The sequence below is a fragment of the Toxorhynchites rutilus genome, chromosome 2 (genome assembly GCF_029784135.1).
Source record: "Toxorhynchites rutilus septentrionalis strain SRP chromosome 2, ASM2978413v1, whole genome shotgun sequence".
Classification (NCBI taxonomy): Eukaryota; Metazoa; Arthropoda; class Insecta; order Diptera; family Culicidae; genus Toxorhynchites; species Toxorhynchites rutilus.
In genome coordinates, this window is record NC_073745.1 from 311,453,707 (window position 1) to 311,481,231 (window position 27,525).

Genomic DNA, 27,525 nt, shown 5'->3' on the forward strand with positions numbered 1-27,525 from the left:
AATTTGGTGGTGGTGGTGGTGGTTTTTTGTTAACATAGGCAGGCAGAAGGAACACATGCATTTTTTTTCCAAACAGAAGAGATAAACAACGTAATAGAGTGTTGCAGAACAGGAGGCGAGCACGAGCGAAAGATACATTCCGGAAACGATAACATGATAATAAAACAATTAGGTTCATTGATTACATCTAAAGTGGGTGGTTGGGTAGCACACGAGTGGCTGCCAAATACATAGGTCCTTTGCTCTTTCTGGTCATATAATAGCTAATAGCAAACTTGAAAATGAAATGGGTTGCAATATTGGATGCTGTAATGCAATGTATTCGAATGGAAACTGGTTCAAAAAACTGCGCGATAGTCGGAAACAATGTGCAGAAAAACAGAGAGCGAGAGATCGGACATATGAGAAGGATATTATGGCTGATTCAATTTTACAGAATTCTATTGAAATCTAGACCTGTTGTTAGTTAACTTAACTTTATAATGGTATCATCTGAGTGTGTGTCACTTTCTAATGAGAATAAAACACATTTATGTTTATAAAATGAATGAATTACTAATTCAAAGTATGTATGTTCAATCCGTAACTAGTACCTTATCCATTTTTGGGACAATTGAAAGGTTTTTTACCTAAAGAGCCCTATTTTTTGAGGCAACGAACAAATCAATATTTGATGCTTGCAGAAGGAGCACATCGCTCTTTAATTTCTTCATTTGGGAGACATTCAGGGCCTGATCACGAACGTCACTTCACGGTGAAAACAAAATAATTTGTATGCAAGGTTATATGCACTTCATTTCGTTTTCACCGTGAAGTGACGTTCGTGAACAGACCCTCAGTCTCAAGTGCTGGTTTGTATTTAGCAAACCGCTCTCATACTAACCGAGCGTTTCGGATTTTTCGTATAGCATTTAACAGACGCTTTCCCTCGCGTTCGGTGTGTACTATGTCTTCTAATTTATATGGAACCCAGCTAATCGTTTTTTAAACAGTTCCCATTGATCGATGAACATTGATTATTACTGCCGATTGATTTATCTTCAGTCAATAAATGGACAGTCACATCCATAATCACATCCAATGCATGATAGAAAGTGAAGGGAAGAATATTGAACTCTTTTTTATGTTGCTTTCTCTTTTTGTTCTATTTCGGTTACTGGACACACAAACACTGAGAGAGAGCGAAATTATTCCTCTCGCGAGCGATAAACCTCTACGCTTCGTATATTATGAACCTGTCCATATCCCCCCCCACCACATGTCCATTATACCCGCACCGATAAAAATGTTCTACTTTTCGGCTTGCTTTATTTTCAGTAGAAAACATGGAAAAACACATTTTTATAAAACATTTGGCCAGTTACTTCGAAAACCAGTATATTGAACTGTAAGAAACACCTTTTAAATTTTTGAAAACATGAGTTTCCAAAGATGCAATTGAAGATTTCCTTAACATGTCCGTCTTACCCCCATCTCCCCTATGGTCAAATTCAGTTACTTTTCTTCTTTGCAAAAAATAATGTAATGAACAATGGTTATATTGGAATAAAATTATGTACACAGTTTCAATGTGATAGAAGTATACATTGTATTCAGAGCCCTGATGTCCATGATGCTAAGATGTGAAACAATGTCGTTAAGAAGAATCTCAATCGAAACTGTTAGTAGGAAACACTTCTCAGGAGAACACAAAATGAGAATGTCAGTAGGGAACACGATACGTTGGCTCCTGTCAGTCCAATATAGTTCAATGAGGACGTCACCCGCCTGGTTGTATTCTCTTGTGATGGTTTCAAAAGTAGTGATCATTTTAGCTTTATATTATTCCCAAAATCGATTCGATGAAAATTTAAAATCAACAAAAAATGCCCTTAGATGCGGGTTTGAATTTACACAATTTTGATGTTATCCGTCTAGATAGATGAGACTTAAGCGCGATTCACATACAACATCCACGTCACGTTCACGTTCCGGTCCGTCACGTTGCGTCAATTATTCTTCCAAGCAGTTCTTATGCAAACGTTCACATACACCGGCAACGGGAACTTCGACTTGCCGTTGCTGGTGTATGTGAATGCTTCAATAGGAATTTCATGATAGAATAATTGACGCAATGTGACGTGACGGAACGTGAACGTGACGTGGATGTTGTATGTGAATCGTGCTTTATACGAGTCGAGTGGTATTCTTTTGGGGGTAAAAAAATAGTACTTCTCCCTTCCCTTCGCTTCCAGGAATTGAGATAGTCGCTTCTCAGACACAAATCAGGAGGATGATAAAGCTATACAATACATCGTTGTACATTTCCATCGGAGTAATGGTTTAACGAAATCAATTCACAGGGATTGTCGAGATTTCAACTGAATTGATTTGATTTTGGGTGACTCCAACTCACATATGTGTGGCCTGGGATAAACCTACGGTGCTAAGCTCAATCATTTGCGATCTGTGTGATAACTTGTCATGTCAATTACGTCAATTTTGCACTCTGGTGGAGCCGCAAAGGTACCCAAATCCCCTTGTAGAGAAAGAAGGGTTGACTTGTCTTTCCACTTTATCGTTGGATTACCACAAACAGTGCAGTAATCCTATAACTTCACGGAAGCGATCATTTAGCCGTAACATTGACTGGGCAAAGTTGCCAGTTCTACCTTTCGATGAATATAATAACATTGCTTGGTTTGCAACACTTCAATTCAAACTCAAATGAAACTTTTCCCTGACGGTCAATGTCGCCGACCTTGTGCTTAGTTGGACAGAGTTGTAGAATGTTTATAAATGTTAACCGCAAGAACGGCATCACGTTATTCGTTTGCATAGGGAATAATCCATTAATGCTCTTCGGAACACATCAAGATGTACCAAAACAAAATTTATACTAACGAGAATAGAGGGTATTAGAGACTGATGGATTCTAGATTTTTGCCGAAAAGGTATGTAGAGAAACGTGAACTATAGACCATTCGACGACTGAAAATTTCCCATACAATAAATTCGGCAAAATTATTGTGTGGGAAAAAATGATCTTCGAATTGTCGAACGAGATTTCCCGCTAAATTTTGATTCTCGCGAAAAAATACCCTTTGCAAAATTTCGGCTCAATTGGACTCTATACAAAGTTTGAGTTTTGTGAAAACCGTAGAATCACCCTTTTTTTTTTGTCAAAAATCGACTTTTAGAGACGAAAAAACGTCTAAATCACAAAAAGTGATTTTTTTTCGAGATAACGGTAAATCTCGTAAACGTTTCAAGCAATTGAAATGCATTTGCCACCAATATTTTTTTTAAATCCCGTTTTGATGTACCTCAGTGATTTTTCGGTTTTCGAAAAACTTAAATTTTGACGGCTTTGCGACACTAATAAATGAAAAAAAATTGTACAGGATATTTTCTCGTGCAAATAAACTTTTTGCAGTAGGTCGTCAGAAAATTTGAGATGACTATTGTTATTGGCACCCTAAGCCAGAAGTTCTGTCTTTTCTATATTCCGAAGGAAACGTTCAAGAAAGTCAATTTTTGACGAAAAAAATCTTCGAGTGGGCAGAAGATCTCGACGTTTCATGCAATTTGAGGAAATTTGGCATCGAGGTGCTCACCCTTGGGTGATTTTACGGTTGTCATAAAACTCAAACTTTGACGTCTTTGCGACACTAGTGAATAAAGTTCGATTAAGCTGAAATTTAGCAAAGGGTATTTTTTCGGGACTACATTTTGCAAGGAGTCCTTTTCGATAATTCGAGATGACCATTTTCATTGGCACTCTAGGCTATATTTTCTATTATTTATTACAATTAACTTTTTATCGAAATGAAGTCCCGACGGAAGAAAAGTTAACTGTGGGATCCGAGAAAACTACTCTAACATCAATTAAACCGGCGACACATTCCGTTATTAGAGTTACAGTTACCTTTGGAGAACATGAGAAGCTAACCGAAAGAACTTCTTTAAAACTAATCGGATCGGCAATTTATCCCGTTATTCATCGCGCTTAATCCGTACAGAACTGCAATCGTGACGACTGAGAGTTATATTTTGGAAACCCCTTCTCGGATTATGTAATTTGTACACGACGCCTTAGTCATCTTTTCGAATCTATTTTTGGCAACAAAATTTTGGATTAAAATATTGTTTATTATTATTTATTTAGGCGCTGGTAGCTATACGCGAAGGTGTGCTGAAAATATGTGTTAGCCAAGTCGGTCGTATAGATACTGAAATAAATGCGCCACGAGGTGAAAAACAAGGTCCCGAGAAAAACGCGTTTTGTCTTAAATCATGTGCGTTGTAGTGAGCGAAGGAAATACGTCATGTTCTTGGGTTCGTTCCAATTTCTAAGTTTATACATACTGTCAATGACTATGTACATTAGGGTGCCAATGAATGTATGGTAAAAAATCGACCCTAAAATTTCAAAAAGTTACCCTATACAAAATGTTTACCACCTCAAAAAAACACCCTATGCCAAATATCACCTCAAACGGACTTAAGTGAGAGTGGCACAAAGCGGTCAAAGTTTGAGTTTTTGAAAATAGAAAAATCACCCAAGGGGCGAGTAAAGAAAATCGGGGTTTTCGAAAAAAAATTGATGCCAAATGTCTTAAAATTGCATGAAACGTCGAGATCTAACGTCATCTCGAAAAAAATTTTTTGTCGAAAATCGACACTCTATGCAAATCTGGGACCCTATGCAAAATATTAGCTAATTCGAACTTCATTTATTAGTGTTGCAGACGTTAAAATTTGAGTTTTTTGAAAACTGAAAAATCACCGGAAATCGGGGTCTTCAAAAAACATTTTTTTTTAAACTCCGATTTTCGGTGATCTCTCGTTTTTCAAAAAACTCAAATTTTTTGGTCTGTGACACTAATAAATGAAGTTTGAATGAGCTAATATTTTGCATAGGGTATATTATCGTGCAAATCAACATTTCGCAACAAGTTCCGAATTAAAAATCGAGATAATTATCTTTATTGGCACTCGAAACCATACGTTTCGTCTCGTATTCCGAAAAAAAACTCAAATGCCAGAGTGTCGATTTTTGACAAAAAATTTTTTTTCGAGATGACATTAATTATCGACGTATCATGCAATTTTAAGACATTTGGCATTAATTTTTTTTTCGAAAACCCCGATTTCCTTTAACAATCCCCCCCCCCACCAATTTTCAAAAAAAAATCAAACTTTGACCGCTTAGCGCCACTCTCCCCAAAGTCCGATTGAGCTAATATTTGGCATAGCGTGGTTTTTTCGAAGTGGTGAACATTTTTTATGAGGTAACTTTTTGAAATTAGAGATGGCCATTCTCATTGGCACCCTAAAGTACATATAACGAGAATTTGTAATTTTTAATCTTCCCGCTGAACATTTTTCTTTTTTTTACGTGGTACCATTGTCAATTTTGGGCACGATCTGTCACTTAATTTGTTTACAGCGTCATTGAAAAACAAATTATTTTTTATTTTCGGCGATTTTTGATATGGATAATGCTATTGGTCAAAGTTATTATGTAAAATTTTGTGCTATAAAAAAAATCTTGTGCCGAATCGTTGCAAATATTGCAGAATACATTTGGGGACACAACTATGTCGAAAACACGGGTGTATGAATGGTATAAGACATTCAAAGAGGGCCGAGAAAGGATGAACGATTTACTACGTCAAGGACAACCTCTGCAACTGATGAAAACATCGACAAAATAAAAGGAATGGTGCTCAGAAATTGTCATTTAAGTTTGAGAGAGCTAGCCTGTGAATTGAATATCTCTCGCGAGACTGTTCGTCATATCTGGGTTAATGCTTTGGACATCACAAAAGTCACATCAAGACTAGAGTCAAAAGAGCTCAATTTTCATCAAACATTTCATCGCAATCAAGTGATTAATTTATGATTCCTCCTTCATCCAACGCATAACTACGGGCGACGAGACATGCACGAGTATGTACGAGTGTGTACGAGTATGACATGCAAACGAGTCAACAATTATCAGGATGGATCACTGCAAACGAATGTTGTCCATTCGGAATGCCTTTCTGAAGGCCAAACGGTTAATGAAGGGTTTTGCCTTGGCGTTACGAGGTACTTGAGAGAGAAAATTTGTAGCAAACGGCCAGATTTGTGGAAGGATTACAAATGAATATCGCACCAGGATAATGCACCAGCTCATCGATCGATCATTTTGAACGATTTTTTTCAGCAAAAATGTCAAAAATGTGATTGAAAAAGCACCGTACTCTCTAAATATGGCCCCTTGTGACTTTTTCCTATTTCCGAAACTCAAATTACCGCTTCGTGGGACCCATTTTGACAACATTGAAGACATAAAAACGAACTCGCTGCATGAACTGGTGGCAAATCCTAAATACTGCTATAAAAAGTGTTTCGATGAATGGATCGTTCATTGGAAAAAGTGTATTGCTTCAGAAGGAGCATAATAAAAATTTAGTGGAAATTTTGCCTTCTCAACGTAGGTATTACTTGCGTTATTTTTATAATTAGTACACTAGAGTCGCTTTTTACGCGGGGATACGTGCCGCGTTCATTTTGACCGGTTGTTAAGGGAGTTGCATAATTTTTGATGAAAACTAAAAATCCTCTAAAGAGCTCCGCTCAACTATTTGTATATTTTTTAGTAATTATTCAATATATGTTAGTCATATTCTGAAAATTTGATAAACAGAATCGTAAAAAGAATGAAAAATGTTCATTTATTCGAGATCAATTGAACGCTAAACATAAAACCCTGCCACATCAGGTCGGGGAAAAATGTCATTGAAATGTACACCGAAAAAAAACCACTTTTTGGCGAGTGGGTTGGGTATAAAGTTGCACTTCCGTTCTGTGCACACGGCTCTGTTTATGGAATGACAAAGATTGTTGTAGCAAAATGGTTTGATTCAGAAAAGAGTCCATTTCAATTAACCACGTTTCTTCGTGGTCTCCTCTGATTCGCAGAGCAATTTAGTTTTGTTTTTCATTTTCAAAGCTATTTATCTTGTACGTGGATGCTTTGTGGAGAGTTTGAAAGTGCTGCTCTTCTACGCTTGAATGAACTATTTTACCACATAATGTACACAAAGCCATTAGAGTTGAGGCATATAATTGTAAACATTAAATAAATTGGAATAAGCTGGCTTAAGGCTTTTTTTTGTATTTAGAACACAACAGGAATGTAAACAAAAACCCCATCTAGGATCGATGGAGAATCTCAGCGGTTTGTTCCATTACAGATTCGCTAGCTTCAGTATACGTAAAGAAAAGGCTGCTAAGAAACGACAGTCCACACAATTTCTGCAATGGGGTAAACAAACTTCCAAACAGTGTGTAGTGAAACAGAAATGAACATTTTCCCCCATCGCACAACTGCTGAGTGCGCGCTATATGAAGCGCTGCATATTTACCGCCACCGCAGATTCCCGCAATGATTTAGCTTTTTTGAGGATTGTGCGCGGCATGAGGATAACATACCAGCTGCATGCATAATGCCTTCCGGTGCTTGTGCGGCCCAACATAACATTATGGAAATTTGGAACGAAACTTGGTCCGCTAAGCTCCACGTTAATGTCGATCGAAAATCTTCCACCGACCTCGAAAGTTCCCTCGAGCACATAAAGTTCCCCTCGATCTCTGTTTTTCTGCATTAGTTCTCACAAAATCCTAGCCTATCGATTTAAAACTAATGCTACGACATTAAGCAGTTGGATACTACGTATTTGGGGCGCCGCAAAATATCACACATACACACACACATTTGGAAACAAAACATACCTGGAGCTCAACAGTCGCTCAGCCTCGTCTGCGGTCATTTCATCTGGCAGGACAAGGCTGTCGTGTTCGTTGTCGCTTGCATCCGCATACTGCACATCCTGCAAATCGAGCGGTGGTCCCTCGGGAATGGGTGGGGGTCGCATAGATGCCAGCGAGGGTGGATCCGGTAGCGTTTTGTTGCTGTAATCGTCCTCATATTCCGTCAAGGTAGCCCGCGTCGGATCCAGGATGGTCTGTGGACTGTGGTAGCCTTTTTCGCCCTCACTCAGCTCGTCGTAGTCCAGTATTTTGGCCTCATCCTTCTCCACATCCATAAAGGCCAACTCGCTGCTTGTGATAGTTGAAGATGAATCGCCGGAGGCAGTCGGTACGATCGATGCGTACAGCACCCGATCGACTACTTCCGTTGGTGGCAGATCGATGCCCTGATCAGTGGGAGCTATAGGGCCCTGATTGTTGTTCGGAGTAGTGTACTGAGATCGCATATTGTTTATTGCATTCCTACTATCCACTTTGGATCCGTGGTTTAAGCCTAACTCTGATTGATTATTGGTGCTAATACTGCTGCTGTTGGCACTTTGATAGACATCGACCTCGCCGTAAATTTCGTCGCACTCGGTCCCATCCGGACGCAATCGGTACCCGAGATCGACGTAGTTGAGCTGCGCTTCCTCCTCGTCACCGTCTCCAGCCAGCAATTCTGTCCCAGCGTCACTCGAGATGGGCTCCCCGTCCAAGTTTCCTCCCTTAATAGCTGCGCTAACCGACTGCGACCGCCGGGGTGGAGATGCTGGAAGCGCCGGAGCGACGGTATCGAAATCGTACGCCGGTTTTAGCTTTGCTTTAATCTCGGGTGAAGGCTCATTGAAGCCACCCTCGTCGGTGGTGGTGCTGCTGCTGATGATGCTGGGCGGACGAGCACCGAGACCAGCGGCCGGCAACTGGAAGCAGATGCTCGAAACTTTCTTCCGCCGGGTAACGTGCTGGTCGTCGTTGTCATCGGAACGGGAGGATTTTCCTGAGGAAAAAAAGAAGGGGAGACACAGATTAGCGAATTTTCAATTAATGAAGACAGTCTACCATCTAAACCTCTCACGCTCGACAACTGATCTCACCTTTACAGTCGATACAAAATCGCCGTATGCTCAAACACATCTCGTGTTATCCTATGGAATTCACGATGTGACAAGCCTTCTTGGCCCACAATATTCCGAATCAACCAGTCGGACTCATCGTTCTCTGTTCATGCTAGCATAATACCGCGTAGACCGCGGCGCTTATTATCAATTGAAACCGACAGCTAGCTATTTAGCAGCACGAGCAACACGTTAGTGACGAAATATATTTCTCTCGCCTCCAATTATAACTATCCCATAATCATCATTTCACTTTTTATTCCTTTCATGAGATCTCTCTTCAGAGCCATCACCACGGAGCCCAGGGAACGTTGTGGCTGACGAAATGTTCTTTTGTATTCAAATCACAACACACAATAACAGTGCTCAGAGGGCACTGATGATCACACCTCCTGGAATCTGTTTCGTTCTTCTTCTTTTGGTTCAAATGAGTAGGTTTGTAGATGAAAAACAAATGACCTATTATGTGTTAATGTGATTAAGTTTATCTGATTTTTGTCAGTTGGCCACGGGTCGTTGGATAAGCGAATTATCGTTGGTAAGAAGTTGGTAAGGCTGGACACCCAGAAGTGTCGCGAAGTTGTGTCAACAGGTTTGGTAGCAGATTAGGGTTTTCATGTGTATATTCTATCTTCCCCAAATCAGTTAATCTCAAATCCATGTTGTTCTGAAAACAATTCATCAACATGGACATCAATACTCAATATTCATTTATTATTTTTTTAAAACGCATAGCAAATCGCATCAATGATTTTGAATGTGCCCTTTTGAAAAATCAGTCATAACTCAAATTGGTCATATGATAATGAAGATTGTGATTTAGGTAACTTTCATCATATGTATCCAGTTTTTGAAAAAATCGGAAAAAATCAGGCGTGGCTGCCTGATTTGGCGTGGAATTGCTCTATAGTAAATAAACCGCTTTGCCACATAAATGATTTTGTTTTGGAGTCATATACTTTTGGTTATGTAAAAATGTCTGATTTTGGGAGAAAATCATTCGTCAATTACGGAAAATGTTGATTTTCCTGAAGCGCATCGAGAGTTCCAACAAGTTAACGGTGATATCCCAGCAAACATTAAATCGTATAACATTTGCACATGCCAGGTCGCATATAAATTCGTATCAAATTACAATCGTATATAACAACAAATAACAAATATCAATCAAAGGATGTATCATGTGTATCCGCTCCCTTGGCCGAGTGGTTAGCGTCATAACTAACATGCCGGGTGTTCGGGTTCGATTCCCGTTCTGGTTGGGGGAATCGTCAAAGAAATTTCCTCCGACTTGCACTGTGATCACGCGTATTCTAGAGCTTGCCACTCAGAATGCATTCAAGGCGTGTTATTTGGCATAGAAATCTCAACTAAGTACTAATAAAAATGACGCAAGTAATACTACGTTGAAACGGCGAAGTTCCTCTAGGAACGTTAGTGCCATTGAAAAAAAAAAAAAATGTGTATCCGAAATCGTATAAAATGCAAAAACACGGTTTTCTATATCATTGATGGATTAAGTCGTATATGGGCATAATTATCATCGTAGTGTCACGATATGCAGTATTATATACGCACATTCTGGCGATCCTTTTCATTGTATAGATAGAAGAAGATATAGGAGTGCATTTTATCACATTAAAATCCATTTCCAGTATCGAACAAAGATCAATTTCGCTATCGCAAACATCAAAAGAACTAACAGCGCTTGTCACTATATAATTGTAGAACATATGGGAATTTTTTTTTTTTTTTTTTTTATCTGTATTATAGTGACTTTCAACTCATTTGGCTGGTTCGTCACTTTTTACTTCCATTTTTTGGAAGAATGTCGGGAGTGAGAGTTGAACTCGTGACCTTTAGCGTGAGAGGCATGGATGTTACCACTACGCCAGATCGCCTCCACCCATATGGGAATTAAATTTTCTGAATTTTCCCATTTTCCTTCAGAGTTCTCCGAAAATTTTCAATTGCCTCCACAACCTCCACATGCCAAATTTGGTTTCGTTTGCTTGAGTAATTCTCGAGTAATGCAGAAATTTGTTTCATTTGTATGGCAGAACACACTAGCACCCCCCACCGCCCCCTTAGAAAGGGGGGTGTAGAGGGTAACCATCATAGAACTATTTATTGCACCCTAAAACCTCCAAATTTGGCCAAATTTGGTTTCATTTGCTTGATTAATTCTAGAGTGATGCAGAAAATTGTGTTTCATTTGTATGGCAGCCCCTCCTTAGAGAGGGAGGGGGAGAGTCTAACCATCATAGAAACATTTACTGCACCCTAAAACCTCCATATGCTTAATTTGGTTCCATTTACTTGATTAGTTCTCGAGTTATGCAGAAATTTGTGTTTCATTTGTATGGCAGCCCCCCTTAGAAAGGGGGGTGTAGAGGGTAACCACCATAGAACTATTTATTGCACCCTAAAACCTCCACATGCCAAATTTGGTTTCATTTGCTTGATTAATTCTCGAGTGATGCAGAAAATTGTGTTTCATTTGTATGGCAGCCCCTCCTTAGAGAGGGAGGGGGAGAGTCTAACCATCATAGAAACATTTACTGCACCCTAAAACCTCCATATGCTTAATTTGGTTCCATTTACTTGATTAGTTCTCGAGTTATGCAGAAATTTGTGTTTCATTTGTATGGCAGCCCCCCTTAGAGAGGGGGGTGGAGAGTCTAACCACCATAGAAACATTTATTGCACCCTAAAACCTCAGTATGCCTTATTTGGTTTCATTTGCTTGAATAATTCTCGAGTAATGCAGAAATTTGTGTTTCATTTGTATGGCAGCCCCTCCTTAGAAAGGGGGGTGAAGTGTCTAACCACCATAGAAACATTTATTGCACCCTAAAACCTCACTATGCTTAATTTGGTTCCATTTGCTTGATTAGTTCTCGAGTAATGCAGAAATTTGTGTTCCATTTGTATGGCAGCCCCCCTTAGAGAGGAGGTGAACATTTACATAAACATTTATTGCACCCCAAAACCTCAATATGCCTTATTTGGTTCCATTTGCTTGAATAATTCTCGAGTAATACAGAACTTTGTGTTTCATTTGTATGGCAGTCCCACCTTAGAGAGGGAAGTGAAGAGTCTAACCACCATAGAAACATTTATTGCACCCTAAAACCTCAATATGCCTTATTTGGTTCCATTTGCTTGAATAATTCTCGAGTAATACAGAAATTTGTGTTTCATTTGTATGGCAGTCCCCCCTTAGAGGGGGGAGGGGTCTCAAACTATCACGAAAACCTCCCCCGGGTCCAAAAACCCCTACATACCAATTTTCATGTTGATCAGTTCAGTAGTTTCCGAGTCCATAAGAATCAGACAAACAGACAGACAGACATCACTCCATTTTTATATATATAGATTGTCGGCTCAAATCCCAGTGTAAAAAGCATCGTATATCGAGATATTCAGCTTCATATGCGTATAAAATATGGCATATACGTATATCGCTTCCACTTTTGCGTGTATATGCCAGTTATATGCATCATATATCATCCAAATATATCTTGGATGTATTCTGGAACCTTTAGGTTTTCTGGACTTGTGTTCTAGTATTTCTTAGCAAAACTATACGGTCTGAATAGTCTGAACAGACTGACTGCCGGAGGTCGATTTATTATCACTTTTATTACAAAAGTATCGCTTAACTCTAGTACTTCAACTCAAAACATGTATCAGAAAAAATGGGAGTAGTCTTTGAAGCTCTTATTTACGAATCATCCAATCAGAAGAAATGGACGGCAAACAAAATATAATCAAAATATAATTATGTAATCAAATGCGCGAATGGTACGCCAGTTGCGAAACCATAAATAAATAAAAACATGCTTGCATAATGCACTGAGGGTTCTATGAAATTTGCTGCGCACACGGAAATCGGTTGATCCAGTAGTTAACTTCGACGCTTGTAAACACAAGTGTTCTAATTGACGAATTTACGCAAAGCTGAATCAGCTCATGCGACATCTACATTAGAACTCACAACCACAAAAGTGAGGATGTTTGTTTATTTTACGCACTGAAAAGCAAGATTCGGTGGTGATTATTCATTTTATTTCAATTTAGATTCATTTCAGCCATTGAATGTCGTCAGTATATGGTAAGAAAGTTGGAGTTTTGTATATTTACGATGGTTTCAACACGCGATTTGACCAACGTCATAGATAATCTTCGAAAATTTTAAGTTTGATAATGCATACCGGTTATTGATACTATGGATAATTGCAATGAAATCGATATCATATCAAATACATGAAACCGGGAAATTTGAAGATAAATTCTGATTTGTCTAGAAAATTTGAACGAATTTCATACCAAAAAAAACAAAACATCCTCATTTTACTCGCTGCGCCATCTGGTTGTAAATCCAACGTAAATTCGTTAATTAAAGTTTCAATATTTGAGTGACACAGTAAATATGTATGTCACTGTTGCTTCGTCAATTTCATTTTCATTATGTCACTTGCGGAAGTATGAAGCGTTAGCGAAAATATACAAATGAGTAATCTAACGTGGGTTTCAACAATATGACGTTAAAATTGATAATTTATGATGATTGAAAGATTTGGAGATTTGGTTTTGGGAGACAGTGGTTATTGAAAATTGGTATAGTACAGAAGTTGGTAAAGCCTGAAGTCATAAAAATGACTTGTTTCGACGAAAACTTCCACAGTGGCGACGTTCGACATCTGTCAGAAGAATGGGTAAAAGGTGCCATTTTTGACCATTAAGATGCATTTTCATAACAAAAATATATAGTGGCTTCATGGACACGACCGCAATGTTGACGTAAAACTACTAATTATTTTATTAGAATCGCTTGTTTATAACTTCGAATATTGTTCGCGACTAACAGCGCGAAAGTTGAGCCCGTGTGCATTTTTATTTCATTTTTGGTGCTGGTTGATTTTCGTTGTACGAACGATGTCTAGAGGTGCGATTCCACTGAGACAATACTAAATAACAAGTAGCATAGTATGTAGTTATGAGCTGCAGTGTTGCCACATTTTAATCTGTACCAGAGGGGTTGAAAAACTTACTCATCTATACTTTTTCTTCCAAAAATCTATACCATCGAAAATATTCGTTGTAGAGAAAAATCCATCATTCGTCATTCGTGTGTTTGATGATGCTTATACATAGTTTTTCTGAATCTAGATTACATACTATCATTTATCAAAAGTTTCAAGCTGCCGCAAAAAGCGATACTGCGGCGTAAAAGTATTCATGTACCTTAATGTAGCTTTTTTCAAATGTAAAAAATTTCACCCACGGAAAAAATCTGTACCAATCTTTACTTTGACTAAAATCTGTACTCTGTACCGTACAAAATCTGTACCAAAAATATCTGTACCTTTTCAGTGGCAGCACTAATGAGATGTGGAATAATGGTGCTGGTGCAACAAGTTTATAATCGCCTGTAGCCGAGTGTATGTCATTTGCGAAAAAGGCAACCGGAATAGCGTTCGTGGTAGATTTTCAATGCATTGACATGAAACAAAGTGCGACACGCGATCAGATTGTATATTCTTCTGCGAGGGCAAGAATGAATCATCAATCAATTATCGTCTACGTTTATCTACGATAAAAAAACATTTCAGGGCGGCCAAACCATTCTACTCAACAGTTATTTCTGAAGTTTCGCAGCATTCTAAAAAATTATCCAAATTAATTAACAAGCGACTTGGACAAAATAACAGCGTAGTTCTAAGTCAACAATGTGTTCGTGTCTTGGACACAATTTTTTTTACCAACAAATGATTTTTAAAACTATTTTTAGGCGGTAAATTAAAGTTTCTAATAAAGAAAAAGTTCGGTTCTGAACGCAGATCAAAATTTCAGACAAGAGTTAGTGATCCAGAATATCCGTGATCCAGAATATCCGTGATCCAGAATATCCGTGATCCAGAATGATCCGAATTCCAGATTCAAAATTCCACATTTCTGTTTTCAATTTTTTTAGTTTTTCTGTTTTGCTGTTAATCTGTTGAATTTTGTTTTACTGTTGTTTTTTTTTATTTCTGTTTTTCTATTTTTCCGTTTTCGCGTTTTTCTGTTTTTTGTTTTCTGGTTTTCAATTTTTTCCTATTTTTTGTTCTATCTTTTTTTTCTGTTCCTGATTTCAGATTTCTGATTTAAGATTTTCGATTCCAGATTTCAGATTTCAGATTTCCGATTTCAGCTTTCAGATTTCAGATTTCAGATTTGAGATTTTAGATTTCAGATTTCAGATTTCAGATTTCAGATTTCAGATTTCAGATTTCAGATTTCAGATGTCAGATTCGGATGCTAGATTTGGGCCTTATTTCCATATACACTTCACGGTGAAAACAAAATGAAGTGTATCCGTGATGATACGATGTCGATACCTAGACACGAAATTAGTTTTCCACTAAAACTTATAATTGTAATATAAAATTATCTTCAGATATAATTTTCGCAACAGATTATTATATTATATGAAAAAAGAAAAACTTTCCACTAATTTTCATTCATAATTTTTATTTGAAGGTGTTCATTCTGACTGAAACCCCATTTTTATCATTGACGCTTCACTAACTCGTGAAACGTAGTTCAATGACGAGCCGTTCATTTCGTTTTCACCGTGAAATGTATACGGGAATAAGTGATTTGATTTTTCAATTTGCAGTTTAGTTTTACGGTTTTTTTTTTCAATTTTCAGTTTTCACATTCGAAATTATAAATCGGTAAAGAAATATTTATGATTATAATTTTGGATTCAAAGTATGAATAAAGATTGTGAATATTTTGTTCCTAGGCTTGAGTTCATCCAAATTCAATAAACGCATGTGGGAATTTGTTTAATCATCCAAACTCAAATAAAAAGATCACATATCAGATAATTTATATTTCAGATCTTATATTTGGTTTTTGTTTTTGTCTTTGCATCAGTATAAATTAGTTAAGACTACGGTGAAGGTTTCATTCAGTTCAGATAGGTTTCGATACGCCATAGCGTTATCATCAACTTTATCAACAACATCATAATTTTAGATGCGCATCAACTGATTTCGACTTTTTTATCTGCAACTCTGCAACCTATTGACAAAAATTTAGCGATAAAAAATCTGCTTTAATTAAGCTCATTATTTGTTTTTGCTCCTTTCATTTGTTGGTAAGAAATAGGAAATCGGGCCAGCAGTTCCAATCGGTCCAGAAGATTCAGTAGGAATTTGGGTATTTCCTGCTCATTCTTGTTGGAACCTCTGTACGAGGGTCGTTTGAAAAGACCGTGCAAAGTCAGGGGGATTGCACTACGGGCGCGTATCGAGGTTATGTTTAGTTAGTAGCATCTCTTGGGAGAGCACACATAAGTTTCAGCCAGATCGATCTGTTTCTTTGTGTTTGACATTCGTTTGAATCGAAGAAGTCGAGTGAAACTTTTTCCATCACGACCACGCACCAGCCTCATCGGTTTTATGGAAATAGGGTTCCAACTCATTTCCCTTTCCCCCATTCTCCAGATTTAGTTCGTTTGGACTACTATTTGTTCCCTAATTTTAAGAAAAAAGGGAAAAGGGTTAAGAGGAGGTGATTATAGAAACGAATGACAATTTTTCAGTATTGGACAAATCCTATCAACGAACTAAAGCTGCGTTGGATGAAGTTTATAAGTCTAAAAGGAGAGTATATTGAAAAATAAAAGATGTTTACTCGAAACAATTGAGTGGTTTTCACTTTTGCACGGATTCTTCAAACGACACTTGTATATAATTGCTGTTATCACTTATGGTGAATCCAGGTTTTCTTCTAAATGTTATGATTTTCCTTTTTTTTTGGATATTGTTCACACTGAAGTAACAGCAAAGCTACAAATAAACCCAAAGAATTAACATTGTTTCCTTAACCTCGTTCACCACAATCGCATGATCTCTGTCCGCAGACAGACAGAGTTGGTGTCTTCTGGGCAACAACAACAACAGTATCACACCATATACCGCATCACACCCCCGTGGCACTGAGTTGAAAGTGAAATGTCGACGAATCACCCGCATAAACAGTCAAAATAAACCGAGAGAATATATGAACTGCAGCAGGGAAAGCCAAATATTTGTGACGCCGCGTCTTGTTTTTTTCTTATTCTTGTTTTTTTTTGCGACGGTCACAAGACGAATTTGTTCGTCTTAGTTGTAAGCGACAATACACAGAGTAGGATGATGATTTATTGAAAATTTCCTGACTGCAATATGTCATACTATCGAAGAAAGCATCGCAATTGGTCAAGTTGGCAGCAGTTACTTGTATTTGAGCTGCAGATTTCGAGAAGAAAAGACGCGTGACCTCTCAGACTATTTTTGATGGTGAAAACGGCAACGGGGACATATCTCAAAATCCATTGTACCGAATGGGCCGGAATGTACCCCAGGGCATTGTCAATTGAAGCACAAACACACACACGCATATACTGCTTCGTCGTACGACTAACGACGCCTACGACCTACGCGCACCCCTCTCATCCGGCTACGGAAAGTGCAAAGTTCAAAAAATCAGACTCTGTTCCTTCCGTCTCCGTCTCTGGTGTAGTTTATTTTTAGGCTCAGCACACCGTTACGTTAGCACAAAACGAAACTCTAATTGGGCCACTGAGACTGAGGTGGGTGAATCGCCCTAGAAAATTAGTTGTCCGCCCTGGCGGCATTACACGAGTACTGAAGGGTCTGGTTGATGTTAAAGGTAACGCTGTCGGTTCAAAAAGTCTCTCCAATAGTAGTCATATACGTACACTTAGTAGCTCACAATTCGATATGTTGTTATCATCATTGTTGGTACAAATAAACTAGACCGAACATTGACTACTCATCGCAATACTGTTATTTGTGTCATTTTTACATTATCCGGAAACAAATTATACAGTAGAATTGCTCAGGATTGATTTGTTTTTGTTCTTCATACATCGGTTTCCGTTCCGTTGAAAACGTGCTCGGTTTTTTATTCAATTTTTCCCTTTCATTCTGTTTTTCCCATTCTTTTCTTATTTTTCACATATTATTTTCCGTCATCACACAACTTGCAGGCATGCAAAGGAAATATATAGACCCATTCCATGAGATTATGCACCAGAGAACCAAATTTCAAATCTAGTTTTAGGAGGAAATTGTAAACGTTATTTGAATAAGCACTAGTTATATCATGAATTTTTTGTAACAAATTTGATTTTAATGCACCAACCTTTGAGATAAGCGAGTTTAAAAAACTACATAATTATATTTAAAATATTTTAGGTTTTCACTATTTTTATGTTTCTTGAGATATCTCTGCACATGCTTAACCAAACTTCAATGTCTATATATCATTGAATGGGTGATTAAATGCTTGTTTGAAGAGCCGTGGGTAGACCTACGTTTCATTTTGTAATTTATGAGAAACAAGCATTTGAAAAACAGGTATTTTAAAGCGTTGTCACGTCACAAAAATAGAGCATTTTTTTAATTTATCAGATGAACATAGGTTCAAACATTTTTATACTTGGGTTTCTCTGAGCGAATAATGAAGGTCAACAACCCACAAAATTTGGTTGAGATCGGTCCACAAATAGAGGAGTATCAACTATCTCCAAAAGTTGTTGTCACGTCACGAAAAGTATACGATCCATTCTAGTGTGACGTAACAACATTTTGACTCACTACAAACGCGTTTTCATGAATGAAGCACACAAAATTAAACGATGTTATTGTAAAATTAAGAAAATTTCCTACAAGAATCATCAGTTGGAGAATATTTTATAGTTAGATTGGCTTGTTGTCAGTCAAATACTTTTGTGACGTGGCAACACCTGACTTTTTGCTGATTCGGACTGTTGCACATTAATGATTAATTTAATTAATTACAGTTCCATTTCAAAACATACAAATGATCTCTCTCCTATGTTTATCAACAATATAGGTACGTAGATTCCATAATATATGATATAATCTTCCGGTTTGCTGATGGTAGTATTGTATGCTAAAAAAATATGGAAATCCCATACGATATTGGCTTACCAGCGGAAGTCTAATATCATATTCCGATGCCATTTTGGAATCGAGGATGGTGACTTCCGATTCGTTAAAAACGGATATGAAAGACCGGGAATGGCATGAAATCCAACAACACGATCGTGAATGTTAATGTTAATTATGCTGTAAAATATCCTCCAACTGAAGATTCTTGTAGGAAATTTTCTCAATTTCACTTTAAAATCGTATACCATTTGGAAATCGAGTGATTTATACATGAAAACGAGAAAAAAAACTGTTTTTAGTGAGTCAAATCGTTTTCACGTCACGCTGGAATGGGTATATATCGTAAAATCAACGACCAAGCATGGGATGACGCTAAAATAAGACTCGCTCCGGCACGTAGCGGTTCCGACAAAATATTCTTTCTAAAAATTCATTTTGTATAAAGTCTGCTTCATTTAATATTGGAACAAATTCTTTTGCTCATTGTGGCGCTCCTAGTGGACGGTGGACGAACAACAAACGATAGCATTTTGTAAACAACCGCCATGGAAGCCGAACGGAGAGATAAAATTGTGCACAGTTTTCTTGAAAATCCATTGTTGTCGGCATCTAAGCTAGCTAAACAGCTTAAAATGCCCAGAAATACCGTATGGCGTGTTATCAAGCAGTACAAGGAAACATTGACGACGGCTCGGAAGCCGCATTCGAAGCGTCGGAGTGGAACTGTCGATCGGAAACTGCGTGGGAAAGTCATCAAGGCCGTCAAGAGGAATCCCAATCTTTCAGACCGCGATTTGGCCAATAAGTTCCAGGCCGCTCACAGTACGGTGCGACGAATTCGTCTCCGGGAAGGAATAAGGTCATTCCGAGCCAGCAAACAGCCAAATCGGACGCTGAAGCAGAACAATGTGGCCAGAATCCGTGCTCGAAAGCTGTACGACCAAGTGCTGACCAAGTTCGACGGATGTATTCTGATGGACGATGAGACCTACGTGAAGGCGGACTTTGGGCAAATTCCAGGTCAAAAATTTTATTTGGCGACGGCTCGGGGGGATGTACCTGCAAAATTTAAGTTCGTGTTTGCGGATAAATTCGCCCGCAAGTACATGATTTGGCAGGGGATATGCAGTTGTGGACAGAAAACCAAAGTCTTTCTCACTGACAAGACAATGACATCAGAAGTCTACAAAAAAGAGTGCCTACAGAAACGGATTCTGCCGTTTATTCGTGCCCACGACCGTCCAGTAATGTTTTGGCCGGACCTCGCAAGCTGCCATTACAGCAAAACGGTTATGGAATGGTACGCAACGAACGGGGTCAGCGTAATACCGAAGGACCTCAACCCCCCAAACTGCCCCCAGTTCCGGCCGATAGAGAAATACTGGGCAATCACGAAGCGGAGGCTTAAGGCAAAGGGAAAACTTGTTAGGAACATGAGAACATGACAATGAAGAACTGGTGGAATCAAATCGCCAAAACGGTGGACGAAAAGGGTGTGCGCCGCCTAATGTGCCGTATTACGGGAAAAGTACGAGAATTTCTTCGAAACAGCAATGCATATTTTTTTAAATTTTTTTTTATGAAAGAGTAAAGAAAATGCTACATTTGTATGAAAAACAAATTATGAATTCGTTAATAAATGACTGAACTACACGTAATTGTTTGTGTTCCAATATTAAATGAAGCAGACTTTATGTCTGAAACATGTTGTGTATGATCGGATTGGATCCGCTATGTATACGCTAGGGTGTCAATAAATGTATGGAAAAAAACGACCTTAATGTTCAAAAAGTTACTCCATGTAAAGTGTTCACTACCTCGAAAAAACACCCTATGTAGAATTTCAGCTCAATCCGATTTAAGGGAGAGTGGCGCAAAGCGGTCAAAATTTGAGTTTTGTTGTTTTGATGTTTTCAAAAAAAATGTTGATGTCAAATGTTGTAAAATTGCATGAAATCCTACTGTCATCTCGTTTTTTTTCGAGAACACCATTTTTATGTACCATCCAACAACCGTTGCTGGTAATTTTCCTGGAGTGGCATACGGGAGTCTTCTGTCAGCCTTAAATTGATACAGCTCGGCCGTTCTCCAATCCTTGCGAAAGGACACAATTTGGGCAACGAACGCGGTGATTGGTCCTCGAAAGAGATGGCGCTTAAGCCAATCGCTTAAGAGAGGACGGGTGTGAAAGTTAAGCCTTTAGCTTCTTCGAGCTGGCCGTAGGTTCCGGGTTGTCTTTTGAAACCCGGTCCGCTACACAATGAAATGACATTACCCTACGTTTAGTGATCTTAACACTTTGACGGCCATGGTGTTTTGCCCAAAAAGTTCATAAAAACCTGAAGGGTCCAATGGTTGATTCTTATATTAGATGGTGCCAGGAACCCATCTAGTATAAGAATCATTATTTCAAACTCGTAAAATGTCTTCTATTAAAACAATCCAGATATAAAAACTTTTCAGAGCATTTCGGGCAGTGATAAATTGTAATTGGTAGAATAAAACAAGCAGTGATGCCAAACTATCTGATTGGAGTGTCCTACTATGTATTAAGGTCATTGAGGTCAGTAGAAAACGAAAAACACATAGTTTTAACGTAAAACATGTGCTGTAGCGCACACATTTGATACTTTGGAAGATTTCGCGTGTGCAGTGCTGCACTCATGGCCTCAGCGGAATAATTACAGGCAAACCTTTTTTTGTGCGGAGGATAGGGAACGCATAAAAAATCGTGCAAAACTTCACCCATAGCTTTCAAAAATCGTGTTCGGTGCACATTTTGAAAAAAACATTTTTGGTGCGGTAGATAGGGACCGCATAAAAAAAGTTTCCCCCAAGAAAATAACTCACATCCACGCCGTTCACTGTTCAATTTCCTTTTGTTTCCCTGCTTTGCGATGGGACAGTTTTCCTTTTCGGTTGCGCGTGGCTCAAAACCGAAGCACGAAGCACAGAACCCTTTAGTTGCATGTCGAAACGTGTTGCTGTTAGTAATCATGTCATGCAAAAACTTAGAAAAACTTAGAGCATTTGATGAGAGGAGGGGAATGATTTCAGAAGTAGATAATTGAGACGCTAATATGCTTTTTTCGCAAAGAAATGCATATAAACCCTCAAAAAAAACTGAATGGACGATAACTTCGTCAAATATGCTTCTTTTCATACCCCGAACAAAAAAAAATCGCACAAAAAAAAATTCGCACAAAAACAGATTTTACTGTATAGAGTGCAGTACGGCACTCATTGCCGTTAAATTGTCAAACCCTTTTTATTTTTCCGTCCTGTTCCTGTTTCTGTATGGAGTATGGAGACTAATTTCTCAATTCAATACTAGAATTCGAGATCCAAATGCTAAAAGAATTCATAATAATCATAGAGAAATTATTACCACTTCAATATAGTGTGTCTCTAGAAGATAAATGCGTACTGCATACATGTACAGATAAATGTATTGGCTATAAGGATACAAATTTCGACAAATGGCCAGTTTGTGTATTGTTCTCGCGAGAACAAGAATGAATCACGAATCAACCGCATTCAACTGCTTTCAGGAAACCACCCAAACTATCGGCTCTTTTCAGGGCCTCTAAAACATTCTACTAAAGAGTTATTCCAAAAATGTCGATGCATTCTAATGTAATATTTGAAATAATAGAAGAAAACGAATAGATTTTTTTTACTGGGAAAGAGCTTGTTCAAGAGTTAGTGGTGACTTTTTTCGAACGATCATTCAATTTTCGTGAATTCGAGCATTGTTTCCGGGTTAAAAGTGGCGTCAAAGTACCGTAACTCCGCCTGCGAATGACGGATCTATATTGTAGCATGTCCGAAAAAAACCTGAAACTGTTGAGGACCGAAGCAGAGGGTCCAAAGCTTCTAAGTAGGATGATTGTAATAGTTGTTATCCATGGTTATTATGCAAAGAAAGAAATGGATGGAGCCTGGAATTCCTTCTATGACCTTCTCAGCTTGAAAAACATATCGTCTATTCGAGGAATACTTGAAGGGATTTTCGGTGTTCTTCTCAGATTGCCAAAAACAAACATAGGTCGCCACGATTGAAAAAATGTAATACGAGGGATGAATAAAAAAGAATTTTTCTCAGTGACCTCTTCAAGTCAGGAAAAATACCTACTTACCACGCACGAAGAATAACGAAATGTATGACCGGCCAGATTAGATTGAATGTCTCGTTTCGCTGAATAGTTAAGAATTCGCGTTTTCACAATCACATCACTCATCACAGTGAATCCTGGTTCTCCTTACTCATTTCCACTTATATTTTTTTCCATCCATGATAATCGCTAGGGAACCACGCTATAGAGGCGGCGAATATCATACTAACATTCCTTCCCTTCCCCTGGTGACTGTTAGGACGTGGCCGACGTTGTGATTGACTATTTAAAGCTCGAATCACCAAGACTTGAGACAATGAGATCGGATTGCTGCTCCGAAGCGTCATTCAGTGTGTTCTTTGTTTTTTTTTTTCAATTTCGCTTGTTGAGGACAACCACGTAGGTGAACTATGAAGTGTACAGACTACCCAAGCTCCAGCTCAAGTTCAAGCTAAAAGTTGCTACCGCCGCCACCAATTCGGATCGAATTTTCTGTTGTCGTTCTGCGAAAGCTGTAGTATAGTATGATTTATGAATGAATTTTTTGAGAAATGGTTTTTTCGGCAGCATTGGAGATGTAATTAGATACATTAAAGGATTACTTGGATATTCAATAAGTTCAGTGTTTCACGGTCGCTCTAGACAGCGATCAACAGTACATGTTAATGCTGAAAGTTAATTTAACGTTAAATCTGCTCACTACTGACCTTTCAATGCATTTCGATTTATTCGTGCCCCCTCAGCCCAAACAGCACAAGACGAAATGAACATGTAGCAAATTGACGAATGAGCATGTATCATTCATATGTAGCTGTATGCCTTCCATTCAATTGAATACCCGCTCCTTCATTCAAGTCGCTCGTCATGCTGTTCTTTGAGATCGACTTTAGTGACCGAGACTCAATTGAAACAGAAGATATTTTGGAGAGAAAGGTTTGAGAGAAACGAGAGTGAAGTTCTTGTTTCTTTCATTCTTACACTTCTCGCGATACTGTGAGAATGTGACGTAAATACATGAGCAAGGGGACCGTGGCTTAGAGGCGAATGAACTGCAAAGGTTAAAGCCTCTTAAAAACAAAGAAAGAAAGAAAGGGGACCGTTAGAAAATGTTCTCCCATCGCTTGCTGTATTCACGCCTTGCATATATGACGATGAGTAAGCCGTGCTTAACTGGAACCCAATACAAAAATTCAAATGAGATGGAATAGCTTTTCGTTCCTCAATTTACAACGTTAACCAATTTCAAGCGGTTGAGCAGTGCTTGTTTAGATGCCGAATGGTATTCTCTGTCATTTTTTGTCGATTTCTTCCAATTAAGTTTGAATTCTTACCGCGCTGCAAGCATTCATTCTTCGGCTACCAAACCATTTGTACTAAAGAGCTTATTTCTCAATTTCTATAATGTTTGTTTTCCCCGAAAATAATTTCGTAGTCCTACGTTAACAATGCGGTCGTATCTCTCGTGCCACTCTTCTGATTTTATTTAAATTCAACAAAACCCTACCGTGGTAAAGCTGATTTCATAATTCTGGGTTCTGAGAGACTAGAGCTTCAATTCAATGTCTGCTTTCAAAATACATTCTATCGCCTCTGCAAAACACCATCAACCTGTTACAACCCACTATTCAAAAAAAGAGCAAGATTATCCCAACGCAGCAAAAAGAAGTCAGATAAATCATATGTTCCAATTTCCTGTGCATATTTTCCATTGATTTCATATCCACTTCCCGCGTGACATAAGCCGAGAAGTTTCAGCAGCGTTTCGGATTACCCAAACCCAATCTTGCTGACTTATGGGTTTTTGTTTTTCTGTCACCGTCTTTCCTCTACTATATAACCTTCTTCACATCATACCTAACGCGTCGGCGGAAGGCGTGAAACGCTAGGGATGTTCAATTATCTACAATCTGTGGTGGTATATTCATGTCACTGACTGGCGATGTAAGCATCACCACAGTGGCAAGACTCGTGGTCTGAAGAACGACAGCAAGCAAACAGACAGGATTTGGATTAGGCACAGCCCCACGGAGCTGCACTGGCTGCAGCTCGAGAAGGAGGAAGTGAACGGGGAACACACTTCAATACGACGATTATGACACAAGCTCGCAGATTAAATCAACCCTCTCTTCTACAACGAATATAATTGATACATTTCGGTTGAATCCATCTCAGCATTCGCGTTCAGACAGCCTCACGCCGTTTCACATTTTCTGGTGATGATCATCGTGCGCGGAGAAGCGTCATCATGAGTTAATTGATCGATATGGAAGCAGCTCCCACGCAAACCGGCTTCACATCAGGCGCCAAAAACACTTTTCAAAAACTTGCACATTTGAGTGACTTCATTATAGTAGCGGCACTCTGAACTGCTGCATTCCTTCGGGGACAGAGACACACACAATTGAGAGGGAGAGAATCTCACATTGTTGTAGTAATTAAATTTCATCCAATAATTCACTTTCACAGAGAACGCAACACAAGGGAGCAAGTGATAATTAATTTGCTCCGTCGTATTTTCAATTCGCTTTGGCCCCGCCGTTATGTTGTTTTTTACTTCACATATTCTCATCACTGCGAAGCATACGCATTACCCCTTCTATTCCGACTATTTGCTGAGGTTCACACAATTTTTGGACTCAATTTACATGGAAGAAGGGTCAAGAATTTCCACAATTTTTATCCATAGCCAGAGATCACAGTCCACTGTCACTCACAGAACGCGACAAACGCGGAATACGTTCCACTCTCTGCCGCCGATGCGACCGATTCCCGGTAATTACACCTCAATGGAATATATTAATTGCATCTCATTTCTATTGTAGATCACGCTCTTCACACAAAGATCCAGCAAAACCGAAGGCGACGGAATGTCAATCAATTCTTGCGTTCTCGCGCTTCTGCTCCACAATCACGAATCTCTGCCTTCTCTTCCGTTTCGAACCGGGGGAAAGGGTACACAACTGCTGCAACGGTGAACGGACACAATACTAGGAACCGGCGACCGGGATGCGCTCGCTCGGGACACACGCCGCACATCCAATCGTGGCCAGAGTTCAAACGCGAAAACTTCTCGCAACTCTCGGCGAGCGTTCTGCTGCTGCTCGTCGTGAATACCGCCGACGACGACGCCACCAAGAGCTGACTGAGGGGTGACCCAGAATATGAAGGGGACCAGGACACGGACGCGCGGCTGGTCTCTCACATACAGAACGCGCGATCGCGATTTTTGCGAGGCGGCTTGGAGGTGTCTCCTCCGCGTGATATTGGTTCCCCGCCGGAGATCAAATGAAGAAATCTACTCGAGAGTGGCGCGGCGCGCACACGCCTCTAGCAAAACAATACTAATAAATTTCATTCACGTTACAACCAGCAACACCAGGAGAGCTCTGCCCACGAACATACCCGCGGCAGAGCGGGTATGGAGCGACGCGCGTCCTAAATATATACACATATGTACAATATTTTGCTGCCTCGATCTATAATCTTGACGATTTATTCTTGGAGCAGCGGATACCAAACGCGAGTTCTCTCACATTTGAGTACGGAGCAGAGTAATGTCGATCCGCGATCGGGGCTGGATCAGTATTCCCGTTCTCTAGCTCTCTCTCTCTCTCTGTCCCACCATAGCTATTCCCGGTCGAGGGGCGAAGTTGTGCTGTGGTGCCCTATCTGGAAGTTTGCACGTTCTGTTTCCTCAATACAATCGTCAATCTGAGGGGTGACAGAGAGGGCGAAAGGAAGGGCGCACTCCAAACAATGTTGTCCGAACAATGGGATTGGTTTGTTTAATCGATGGTCAAAACGATTATAGACAGCCGGATCAAAAATGAAAACTCATCTTTACTCCCATTTATTAGGTGTACCAGTAAGTTTCTTCGGTTTTCTAACAGATGGCGTAACTTGATTATTATTCCAGTGAATCAAATTTCCAGACATTCGTCAGAAAGCTACTGTCATTGCACGCCTTTTTCAGTATATGTCAAAAAGTTGAAGTGTAAACAACATAGTTTTTTGCCACTTCGGATATGTCGAATTTCGTGTCAACGAGAGTGTTTTCTGCGAGGAGTGTTACTTCATTACTTTAATATGAAGAAAGAAGCTTTCATTGCATTTTGGTGGAAGTTTATGGAGACCATGCTCCAACTGAGCGAACGTGTCAGACGTGGTTTGCACGGTTTAAAAGTGGTAATTTTGACTTGGAAGACGAAGAACGTTCCGGACCACCAAAAAAGTTTGAAGATGAAGAATTGGAGGTTTTACTCGATCAAGATCCGTCACAACGCAACAAGAATTTGCAGATACACTTGTAGTAGCTCAGCAAACCATACCCGATCGTTTAAAAGCAATGGGAATGATCCGAAAAATAGGACATTGGGTGCCGTATCAATTGAAGCCACAAGACGTCGAACGCCGTTTTTTCAGGTGCGAACAACGGCATAAAAGAAAAAGTTTTTTGCATCGAATCGTTACTGGCGATGAAAGTGGGTCCTTTACGACAATCTCAAAAGTCGGGCATCGTATGGATACCCC

General features: G+C 39.2%; 1 protein-coding gene across 9 annotated transcripts in view; it reads right to left on the minus strand.

Moving 5' to 3' along the window:
* Positions 1-27,525, minus strand: part of LOC129769897 (neurabin-1) — a 117,119-nt gene that overhangs the window by 22,130 nt on the left and 67,464 nt on the right. For 6 of the 9 annotated variants that reach the window (XM_055772419.1, XM_055772421.1, XM_055772423.1 and 3 more), the window contains exon 3: positions 7,765-8,782. In XM_055772419.1, coding sequence (XP_055628394.1) covers positions 7,765-8,782 — 1,018 coding nt within the window. Of the gene's footprint in view, positions 1-7,764; positions 8,783-8,879; positions 9,544-25,586; positions 26,069-27,525 lie in introns of those variants that run through there. The other 3 variants (XM_055772426.1, XM_055772424.1, XM_055772427.1) reach the window with 3 other exon arrangements.